Consider the following 12,070-nt stretch of genomic DNA (forward strand, 5'->3'; position numbering starts at 1 on the left):
AGAAAATAGTCCGGGGTCCCGCTGCCCGCCCGGTGGAGGTGCAGGGCGGGGAGAGGCGGCGCCCGCTCTTCGAGCCGACAAAACCGCGGCGCCCGAGGGCAGGGTGGGGGGTTGCGGCCTCCTCGGAGAGGGGCGGTAGCAGCGTGCCCCACACCGCCCGCCCCCGGAGCGGAGGAATACTGTAGTCCCGGGAGGACTTGAGCCGGGAGAAGCGGACGAGCGCGGCAGAGGGGCGGGCGCTGGCGTCGGGGCGGCCGGTGCGAGCCGCCTGCAGGAGCGCGCTGCCCCGCCGGGCTATGCCCGGCCGGCCCCGGAGCTCCTGAGCGGGCAGGATGGAGCCGCGGCGGCGGAGCTGCAGCCTGGCCGCCGGCTGCCTGCTGCTGCTGCTGCTGCTGGGGTGCTGGGGGCCGCGGGAGGCGGCGGCGGCGGTGAGTGCGGGGCGCCCTCCTTGTTCTCCTCGGGCGCCGCGGTCCCCGCCGGGCGCGGCCGCGGTGCGGAGCCTCGGGGGGAGCCCCTTTGGGGCTGGGCGGCTGGAGGTGGCTCGCCCTGACAGGAGCTCGGTCCTGCGGCGGGGGTCGGCGCGGCTGGGCCGCGGGAGGGTCGCTCGGGCTGCCCGCGGGCGCTGGCGCTGCCGGGCCGCTCTGGCTGGGCAGAGCCCCGCGCTGCCCGTCGGGCCGGAGCGCTCCCGAGGGCCGCCCGCACGTCTGGGGTCGCCGGCGGCTCCGGGGAGGGAGGCAGTGCGAGGCAGGGGAAGCCCCGGTGAGCTTCGTGTGGGCTCTGAACCCGCTGCTCCTCCAGGACAAAGGAGGAAAGATTTCCCCCACTGCCTTTTCCCCCCCAAAGAACTGCGTGGAGAGGTGTCTGAGCTCTTGCCGCTGAGCCATCACCTGCAGCCGTGAGTGACACCTGGATGTGGCAGGGAGATGGAACCATGTGGGCATGGTTTGTCGGAGGACTGTGCCTCACACGGGGACTTGGTTTTCTCGAGGGTTGCATTTCTGCTTTCTTAAAACTCAAGTGGAAGTGCTAGCGGAGATGGTAAATGTGTGCGGAGCAGCAGAGAGTGCACGGGAGGCGGCCTGGAGGAGCCTTTGGGTCTCCGTTTGGAAAAGGGATGCTGTCCCAGCTTCCCTGGAGTGGCAGGGCCTTGGGACTGAGAGGTGGGAGAGGTGATCTAGCTGGGTTCAGGTTTCAGGCTATTTGATTAAGAGCTTTAGCTATTAACAAGTGATGAAATGATCTAAAGGGGCTCCCGCTTTAACCTGCGTTAATTTCAGATTTTACGATCCATGTATCTTTCTTAACTTTTTTTTAAGTTTACTTAGTGAAAAAAAAAAACCCAGATTTCTGTTATTTAGGACTCCTTTCTAGTTGAAAAGCCATAATATGTTATGGTAATAGGTGCAGAGTATAATTCTGCTACTCCCCCCTTCAATTCTGTAGTTAGCGCTGACAAAATCTTATTTGTCTTGAACTCTCCTTTGAAGTGCATTCCTTTACAGTGAAACTTTGTAGACCTTTCATCTGCCCTCTGAAAAAGCAAAGCCCAGCCATAATACACTTCCTTCCTCTTCCACCCCTCCTTGCTGTGCCCAGGTGGGAACCCAAGTGTAAGTGACACCGGTGTGCCAGCAGGGCTCACTGATAGGAGCTGCTCGGCTCCATGCTGTCTGTGGCCCTGGTGCTGCTGCTCTGCTCAGTGAGGCCAGCCCAGCCTGCCTGCCACAACCCCCACCCCAAGGAAGGACCCAGGCAGCCCCAGCTACAGAAATTCACTCTTTTAGCAGGTAGGGTTTGAAGATAGGGGAGATTTGTGTGCATAAATGTGGCCCTTTTCTTTCTTCAGGAAAGCGTCCAAGCAGAGTTCTGTGTGTGCAATTGCTGTGAATCTGTGGGGTGTGGGAAGGGGTCTGTGGTGACCTTCCTTGGGAGAAAAGAAGAAGGGAGCAAAACCAGTGGTAGAATTTCTGGTTCTTAACATCCCCTTGTGCTGCAGCCTCTCTTTTAGGATTTGCAGTGAGATAAGATTAACTGAAGACCCAAGGGCTAAGTGGGGGTGGGGGAAAGAGAGAGATGCCTCTGTTCCAAACTACATAAATCCCACTGGTCTTTTGTAATATGGTTTCTCAGTACTTTGGTGTTCTGATGTTTTTGAATTTCCTGTGATAACACTAAATATTGCTGATCCTTGTTAATGGGTATCAGCAATTTATTCTACCCATTGTCAGAAAGGGTTGACTAAATGCTGCAGCAGTATGTTTGATTCTCACAGTCTCTTCTGTGAATTTTGTTTTGGGACCCTGTGTCAGAATCATTCCCCCAAAAGGGTAAATTTGGTCATATGATTTCAAGTCATTCTGGTGCCCTTATTCAAATAATGCCTGAAAATGTTATTCAACATCATAATTCACATTTCCAATTTAAAAATGTCTTCTTTACTCCAGATCATTGTAATAGTGTGTATTGCTATGTGATCACTTACCAAGTGACAGAATAGTTAAGAGACATCTGCCTGTGTGCCTATCACAGAGAAATCCCTGTGACTTATTAAAAAACTCCAATCCAACATTTTATGGTGAAGTAGGGATGGATTTCATCGTTCAGATTTCATTGCTGGGTTTTCACAGCCCATAGTCTGCACTTGGGGAGCAGCATATGGATCATGCTATGCTCTCTTGTGCACTCATTGTTGGTGTAGAGTGAAGCTTGTAAGTACTGATGAGCAGTGTAAAAGTGACTGGGAGTTTGAAAATGGGTTTACTTTTGAATGGGAGAATGAATGAAATGAAAGATGGTTTCATCAATTAATGAAGTTGGAATATTTTAAAAAGGGCTTATTTGTATGCTTTTAGCAGAGGGTATGAGGGCTTATTCCAATGGACAGTTTCAATTATTGCTTAACTGCCTTGCTAGTTTTAATATAAATCTACATACATGTATACAAGACAATCTTTTATAAGCAGAATTTTTTTCTTCTCCTGGCAGGTTTACACTTGCACTGTTATAGAAAAGTGATTGCAAGCTGGGACTGGGAAATCTGCTTAATTAAAGAACATAGATAGACTAGATTTGTCAGTTGTGCTGTCTATGAAACTCACTAGAAGTTAGTGACTGACTATTGGCTTATATTGGAAAAGTTTCCCTCAAAGCTAACTCCTAGATTTTAAAAATGTAAATAGACTTTGTCAGCCCAAAAGTTAGTAAAAATTGAGTAGTGTCTGCAATGTCTTTTTTCTTTGCCTTCCATTATAATTCCAGTTTGACTAGAAGTGTAGGGTTGAAAAGTGTTGTTCAAGTATGGTAAGGTAAGATGGATATAATTTGTGTTTAAGGAAGTCATGTATTATTTGGGAAAGTTCTCTAAGTTCAGTTGAGATTTCTTTTTTTCAGACATTACAGTATGTAAAAATACATGGTGTCATGTCAGTAATTACAATGTACATGATTTATATGGTTACTGTGTTCTTGTTTGTTCTAACTATTTTATCATGGTAGTGGTGGTGTTGTTATTATTTTCCGTTTCATAACTGGCAGTGGCTCTTTCTAGTTACAAAAGCTAGGTCTGTAAAAGCAGAAAGTAGTGGGAGCTGGCTCTTAGGATTCAGAAGGTATTTAATCCTGAAATTCTGTAGATGTGTCTTGATTAGTCATGCACAAGATGAGTTTCGTAACATCAAGGCTCAAGGCCTCCCGCTTGCAACTTATCATTTGTCACGTGTTTGGATTTTGAATTTTCATGGCTTTTAGTTGAAGATATATTGTAAAAGTTATATCTCAAGTTCTGTTCCAGCATGTACTAAAATGCTAACAAATCCAAGGAATCCTGAATGAAGCAGAATGTAAGAACAATTTGGACCATAACAGAATCTTTTACAAAATCGTTATGTATTTTTTTCAAGTTTTCCACATGATGGAAGTAGAGTGATACTTCAGTGGAACTTCCTGGGCTTTCATTTTCCTGGTCATGCATGAATAATCTATGCACTGGAACCAATTATTAGTTATCTTTGTTAAAGTAGAAAGGGAAATTTTCCTAGGATAAATTAGTTAATTTATTTAATAACAAATGTGAATTTATGTAGTGATTTTTTTCTACTCTGAACAAGCAATGATGCTTACTGTAATGCAATTAGCTGTTGTTGGGTTTACTAGAACATGTGCAAACTTTTCTGTATTACAAAACTACTGAAATCATGAAGGGCATCCCAGCAAATCTAATGTGCATATTTTCAGGCTGGAGCAAAGTACAGGGCGGAATGTGTTTTGCACATGCAGTGAAGATGCATTGTGCATTTTTACCTTTCATTCACTGAGATGAAAAAGCTTCATTTTCCAATTGTATCAGCTGTGCCAACGCTCCTGATCACCCCAGAACCAGCCAGCCAGGCAATGCTCAGGTGTGTGTTCTGGGGATGGTGCTGCACAAGTGCACTGCATGCACTGAACGGCCTCTGCCAGTGCTGACAATACCAGACACTGTTGTTTTGAATTGAGACACTTCTTGCTTGTCTGTTTCATAAGGCTGTGTGGACTCAGTAACATTAAAAACCACTGGGGTGCTTTGAAGTTCCTGCTCAATGCAGTTTGGCCATCTGGGGTTGGCTGCAGACTTTGTAGTGCTGTAAAGCATCTATTCTCAAGAGTACCTGAAATAAAACTTGTTCAAAAGATAGAGTGCTGGTGCAGTTTGAAGGATCACTAAGCAATGTTCTCTACCCTCCTGTGAAAGGTTTGCAATGCAATTAAACCTTGTTACATATCATTGGTACAGTGCAGTGTCTGACAAAAAGGCAATGTGCTGAGCATCCTGGCTGTGTAATTGCTAAGTGTAGGGAGGAAAAGCTTCAGTGTAATGTGAAATTGTCATCAGAATAAACGTAACTGACATGAAGAGGAAAGGGTCCTATTTATGAAAAGCAATCTGTTGCTTACTTTTTAAAAATTGCTTTGTAATTGACCAAGTCTTTCTTGCAGAGCTTAAGTCTTTCTTGGACAACTTGTTGCAAGAAGCAAAGACTGCAGGATGTGATCTTAATTTTAAGAGAGATGAATGAAGGGCAATTAGATAATTGCAAAGCTGTATTACAAGTTTTACATTGTAGCTTAAGCCTGTTAATCCTTTACTCTCTCTTCTTCCAGAAGGCATGATGCTGAAACTAATGTATTATAGACGTATCTTTAGTCTGCTTCAAAAAGACTGATATTGTGTGATTCCTGGTTATGAAACCCTGCCTCTCTTTTTACATGTTTGAGTAGGAGACTGCACTAAATAACCCCAAGGCTCCTTCCAGCCTGAATTATCCTAAAAGTCTAAAATTGTGTAGAAGTACTGTTGTGCTCCTAGGTGTACTTTCTGTTAAGACAATTTTCATATCCAGTAATTAAAAGTTAATCATAATTCATTAAGTTAAATTGTGGATTGCAAGGTATCAGATTAAATGTTGGTGGGTTTTTTGGTTTTTTTTTTTTAATTTAGTTTCTACTAGCTAAAAAATAATCTCTTAAAGTGTCAGCATATAGCATTCAGAATTTTAAGTGGAATTGTCTTCCACTTTGGTGGAGGTGTCTTATGAAGTGTGTGTTTGTATGTGGTTTATTCCGTGATAATGGAACAGAAGGGAAATTGTAGTGGCAATATAGACGATGTTTAGGGGTTTTGATTTGGGAGTTTTTTTACTTGAGGAGTTGGAAAGAAAGGGGCTTTAAAGCTATGGATTTCAGCTCACTTGAAGGCTCTTAGTTATTGTAGCTCTGTTGTTGGATTTCTTTGTCCCTTCCTTTTGGAGGGCAAGGGAAATAGTTTAGTCTCTCATCTGTATTTTGTTTCTTTTACCTAATCTCTACAGAGAATTAAAATGTCAGAGTTGAATTTCAATCTCTTCTCTCTCCTAGCACTGTAAAAGGCATGTGTGCAACACACTGCTGTTTTACTCTTGGTTCTAGTTTATTATCTACAGAATGATTTGCTCTGTTGAGGTATAGCTGGACCTGCAGAGCTGTCCTGCTCCAGTCCAACATGATGCCAGTGCATACTAGATAAGCTTTGCTGCTGCAGCTCTGCTGAAATCCTGCTTTTCCCTCTCTTTCCTCAAGATAAGCCAAGGCTTGTTCACTTCCCTGAAGTGAATACAGTGAATACTAACACAGGTTAGTAAGTCTTTTTGCCAGTGTTTGTAACTATCAGGATTTTCTGCTGAAAGGCATTAAACATGTTGGAGTGTTTATTCTAGGACTGCCTTTAGTTGTTAGCAAGGTGAATCTTAAACCACACCATTAATTTAGAGAAAGGTATTTATGCTGTACTGCTTCCTGGGGAATCTAGATGCTTTTGGAAACCAGACTTACGGAAGCTTTGGTTGCTGCTGAGGTCTGTGGATGTGGCAGACCCCCCTTCTGCAGGAGAAACAGTGAACACAGAGGAAATCCTTGGTTGCTGTTGATGTGGTTCACTGTATGAAACCAAGACTTTATCTCCTGACATCTCTTTCTCTACTGCAGTAGTTGTCTGTCCTGCTGTTGTATTTGAGACATAGTTCAGATAGATAAGATCACCTCATTGGCTCTGGTAGAAGAAATAGAGTTTTGTCAGGTTCATTTGGTGCTGTTTGCTGCACAGACTCACCCGAGAGCCATGGCAAATGTCCAGAGCTGCAGTGGAATGGCTTCATTTCAGAGATTCAGAGCCATTCACTGGAGAGATAAAGCTTCATAGAGACTCTTCAGATCAGCTTGTTTCAGGAGCTGCTGCTGTAAGTGACAGAAGTCACTAAATATCTTATTGCTTTTGTATAGAAAATTAAACAGAACTATGCACATGTTCCTTTTGTAGCTTCTTTTCCAGTTTGACTGTCTTTTTATATGGCTACTGGGCTGGACAAAACCATAGAACTTCATTATGCAAGCTATAAAATTTTTGCTTTATCTGTAAACTGTAGTGCTAAAGTGAAGTAAACTACAACATTTGTACTGAGAGAAATTGTACTAAACCCTTGATGAGTTTTGAATGCTGTTTCAAGTCATTAGCTGGATATTTGGAATAATCAGTTATCAATGGGTGCTGTGGTTTTTTGCTTGCCTGCAGTGCTGTAGACTGGCAGTCTTATTTTCCTGTTATCAACTCCTTCATGCTTTTCTTATAGTAGGAATTTTATACTTTTCTGTCTTAATCTAGAAAGATATGACTGATGAATCTTAATTTGTATGAAGTAGTAACTTAATTTGTATTATAGTATAAGCTTCATGATGCAAAACTTGTGACTTGGAATCCTTGGACTACTTAAAAGTAGTTGGGGGAAATAAGGAGTGATTATAAATACTGGACTTGCTTGTATTTCTGCATGTGTCAAAAATTACACTATATTCAGAATAGTTTTATTTCTATCTATTCTATCTATTAGTTTTATTTCTATCTATTCTGGTTCCTTTCCACTCCATCTCCCGCATTCTGTATGAAAGTATAACAAGCATTAGTTATTAACTACATAAAGCTGTCAAGCTTAGGCAATCATTAATTCCACAGTTGTAGCTGATATTTGTAATTCACAATGTTAGCAACGAAGGCTTTGTCTTCTTTCCTTAGGAAAGTTTTTATTTTGTGAGTCGTAAATACATTTCTGTTTAGCATCAGTCTGTGTCTGTTAAATACAGCAACAATTCTTCAAAAGCAAACCTTTCTCTTTATGCACTTAAATGCCCCAGGAATCTGATAGAAAGGAAGAAAATGACCACCCTGAACCATGAACTGCATTCTTTCTACACCTTGAATTAAAGTAGTAATTATTAAAACCCACAATTAAATCGCTTTACTTAAAGCAATGAAAACTAACGTGACTTGCAGGCAAGGCTAGACAAGCCTCCAGCTCCCAGAAATTGTGATGTCCTGACAAGAAATGCCACTGAAAACAATGTTTGGGTGAAGGAGCTTATGAACTCGGTTTTAAAATCTTTTAAAAATAATCCTTTTTATGAAGCAGTGGGGTTTTTGAGTCAATTTACTTAGAACCAACCTGTCACACAGAAAGACAGCAGAAGCCATTGTTTCTGAAAGGTAATTTCTAGCTGTCATTCAGACAATAGGAATTGGCTTCATGATAGAAAATTGTTCTGAATTAGTTAGAACACTTCTCTTGTATACCCAACCTGAAAGGGCAAAGCTATCCAGAAGGAAAAGGGAGCTTCTGCACTGAGAGATGAGAATTCATATTTGACTTTGCCTTCTCTTTTCATCAATTCACTGTGTCTTCAGACATGAGGGAAAAAACTTCAGATTTCTGCAAAACCATTACTTATTTAATGACTTAAGAATATAAAAATATTTAAAATAATGAGAAGATCTAGGGAGGATGAGAAGTTAGCCTGGAAAAAAGGAGACTCAGGGGTGATCTTATCACTCTCTACAACTCCCTGAAGGGTGGCTGTGGTCAGGTGGGGTTGGTCTCTTTCTCCAGGCAGCAACTGACAGAGCAAGAGGACACAGCCTAAAGCTACACCAAGGGAAGTTTAGGTCAGATGTTAGAAATTCTTTACTAAAAGAGTGATTGGTCACTGGAATTGTCTAGCTGTGGACGTGATGGAGTCAGTGTCCCTGGTTGTGTTTAAAAAAGACTGGACATGGCAATCAGTGCTGTGGTTTACTTGATGGTGACGTGCTGGGTTAGGTCATAGGTTGAACTGGATGATCTTAAAGGTCTTTTCCAACCTAGTTCATTTTGTGATTCTGTAAGGTGCAACACTTGAGTGTGGTTTTTTTTGGTAGTTTGACTTCCAATATTCATTTGGTGCCTTTTTTAATAGGGAAGGCAGTGCCATGGAAGTTGCTGTAGAAGGCTGTGCCCAGAGTCTGCCCAGACACACAGTGAAAACATCCATACAGAAGTTGGTATTTGTCTGGGTGGAAATGTTTTTATAATTTTGATTGAAGGAAGAGTATATACCTAGTTCCATTTAGTTTCTGAGCCAGAATCCTGATGGAAACCTCTTGTCAATGGAATGGATGACACTCCTGTATCAGCAGAAAGTCACTTTTCTGTTCTAGAATCTTTCATATTCTTAAAGCTGTGGTAGTAATAAAGTGTTGAAACATCTCTGTCTAGTGTATGAATTTTTGTATCCTAGGTGAACCTAGAAAACTTATTTATGCTTGGATGAGACAATGCTTGTTGACAGGTCAAGTCATGCTCAGGAAATGTGTATTTTCAGGACATTAGTATACTGTACCCAAAAATCAGAGTAATGAAACAGGCCTCTTTAAAGAACCTTATATTTTTGATACGCTGCAAAAGTAATTGTGGAGGGAGAGCACAGTCTCTAGGCTGTTTCTGTTACTAGAAATAGTTACTAGTTACTAGAAATAGTAACAGAAACAGCCTAGAGAAATAGGAAATAGCAGCACTTTTTTTCCCTGTCTTTTTAAACAGTTGGACTAAGCAGATGTGCTTAACATAACAAGCAGATGAATCTGAGATGTATTGTTGTAAATTGTAGTGTAAGCTTTTCAGTAACTATTTTTGTCTTAATAGCAGCAAGAGTAAGTAAGAAAAGGGCACATGGTGTGACTCTTGGGGATGGTGGTAAGCATGGCCAGGAGCTGGATGCTGATTCTTGAGGTCCCTTCCAACTCAGCTTACTCTGTGACTCTGAGTATGCTGATAATTTGGTAGAAAATAACTTAAAGTAATTCTTGTTTTTTCTGGTGGTGTTCAGGAGTATAATCATCAGTTGCTAAAAGAATCAATAGAGAAGGTGGATATTTAACGTGTAAAGATGAATTTTCTGAAGGAAGTCATGAGAAACTGATAATGAAGAGACCATGTGCAGTGACCTGATCAGAACCCTCATTCCCAATCCTCCTGTGCTGCTGGGGGTGGGTAGGAGAAATTGAGAGTGAAGTTAAGCCTGGGAAGAAGTAAGGCAGGAGCAAGCTGTTGGAAGGTCTTTCTTTTTTATTTCTCATTACCCTACACTGACTTTTGATTGGCAATAAAATTTATTTCCCTGAGTCTATTTTGCTTGTCATGCTAATTGTTGAATGATCTCTCCATGTGCTTGTCTTGGCCCAGGAACCTTTTGCTGTATTTTTTCTTTCCTGTCCAGTTAAGCAGTAATAGTGGAAATTGGTGGGCACCTGGCACCCACCTCAAAAGTGTTGTTGGATTTAACATTCTGAAAAGTTTTACTTAGATGTAGATAACAAAATTAAAAAGTGGTGATGTTCCAAGCTAATTTATTGTAGGATCATAGTAAAACTTAGGCTGGAAGCAGAATCCTTCTGTTCTGGAGTCTAGACTTGGTGACCCCTTTCTCAAAGTAGAGCTGACTTGGAATTTCTGTTTATTGCTCAAATTGTTGCAGTCTAAAAGGGCATTGAAACACTATCTTCTATTCCAAACCTCACTTGCTGTAGGAATAGTGTTAAAACTTGATGGGAAAGCTCCTAATTCAATATTTGCAGTTGACTTACTGATTACTGTAGGATGCAGAGCATGTATCACAAACTTGAAGCAGGTTATTTTCTTTGCATATGTTTGGCTCCAAGCACTTGTGGAAGTTGGTATACTCCCTAAAAACGGGGTGCCTGAGGGAATACTTTCCCTTAGAGAAAGTGACTTTGTTTTGGAATGAGTACAAATGCCAGGGGCTGTTTGTTACTCCTGCCAAGCTTCAGATTGAACTGCATCTCAAGTTTTAATAATACTTGAGGGCTATTCTTATTAATGGATCCCCTCACTTTAATTATTGTCCTGGGGTGTTGGAGCCATGTGTGCTCTCTCCTTGCCTACCCAACCCCTTTTTAAACTGACATTTTTTAGTGTGATGTTTAGAGAAGATATTGTCAACTTGCCACTGGAGAACCTCCAGAATGTGACTGGGAATAAAATTAATTGCTGACAAAAGCAATAATGTAAATTTACAAGTAGTGAAGTGAGGAGAAGCTTAGTGCTGCTGCTGAAGATTTCCTCCCTCCCTCCTCTTTTGTTTCCCTTTGAAACAAAAATATAAAGTGTCTTTCCTGTCCCTCTGCACCCCTTTCGGTAGCACTGATCAGATTTCTTTTGCCTGTTGTATAATTGATACAATGTTATTACTTTAAACATTTTGTTGCCTTTTTAATGTTTTATTTAAAGATCTGATCTGTGGCCCTTTCAACTGCTTCCTTGCATGGGCTCAATTTTTTTAATGTAGCAAGTCTCTGAGAAGTGTGACTTAATTCCTGAAACTTGCTTTCTGTTTAGCAATGATTAGTGCAATCCAAATGTAATGATTCTCAGGATAATGTAATTTATAGCCTCTGGATGTAATTTCTCTGGTGTAAGGGAGTGGAATCTTTTCTTCTAATCAAAGTTGAGTATCACATTCCAAGATCTGCAAGTGCTAGATAGAATGTTCTACTAGCTCTAGCCTAGGGCTGTCTTACAGCATTTTAAAGGCAATAAAATACAATCAGGCCCCCTTTTGGTTTTTTTCCCTCTAAGATAGTCTGGGAAATTACTGTTGTTATTCTCCATTCACTAGAAGGCCACTCCTTTATAGGAAGGTGCATTTTGCACAGAAGTTCCTCCCTGGAAGTGGCAGGTGCTCTAAGGAGCCCTGAGCTACTGCTGTAGCACATAACCATGCTTGGGTGAATGAACCTGAGAGGCTGACACTGGGGGTTCTCCATTTCTGCTGAAGTTCAACATGAGAGCTCCTGAACAGGCATCTGAGACCTCTCACTAAATACTCAACTTTCATCAGCTTTAGGGATTTCTGAACCCATGGGGACAGAAGGGTCTCCCATCTCATCAGATCCTGATGTTCCCTTTTACGAGTGCCTCTGACTGGCAGGGTTGGAGAATTGTTTGGTCTCCATTGCTTCCTTGTTTAACTAGGCCCTCTTCAGTGCCACTTACTTTTCCAGCTTTGATTACCTGAGGCTGGAGAGTAGCTCCTTGTTAGCACTGAGCACCACAGAGGCAGTGCTGCCTGTAGTGCTCTCTTTAGGTGTTAAAGTGCACACACAGATTGTGCTGCTGCCACGGGCATAAACAAATGATAAAACAGCTCAAACTAGAAGAACCTTGAAGCTATGATA

At 42.0% G+C, this 12,070-nt stretch overlaps 1 protein-coding gene across 1 annotated transcript in view; it reads left to right on the top strand.

Annotated features, from left to right (window-relative positions):
- The first annotated feature begins 201 nt into the window (after positions 1-201).
- The window catches only part of COL4A5 (collagen type IV alpha 5 chain), a 73,640-nt gene continuing 61,771 nt past the window's right edge, over positions 202-12,070 (top strand). Inside the window, exon 1 of the mRNA XM_064426846.1 lies at positions 202-428. Coding sequence (XP_064282916.1) covers positions 333-428 — 96 coding nt within the window. The 5' untranslated portion in view covers positions 202-332. The remainder of the gene's footprint in view (positions 429-12,070) is intronic.

The sequence above is a fragment of the Passer domesticus genome, chromosome 7 (genome assembly GCF_036417665.1).
Source record: "Passer domesticus isolate bPasDom1 chromosome 7, bPasDom1.hap1, whole genome shotgun sequence".
Classification (NCBI taxonomy): domain Eukaryota; kingdom Metazoa; phylum Chordata; class Aves; order Passeriformes; family Passeridae; genus Passer; species Passer domesticus.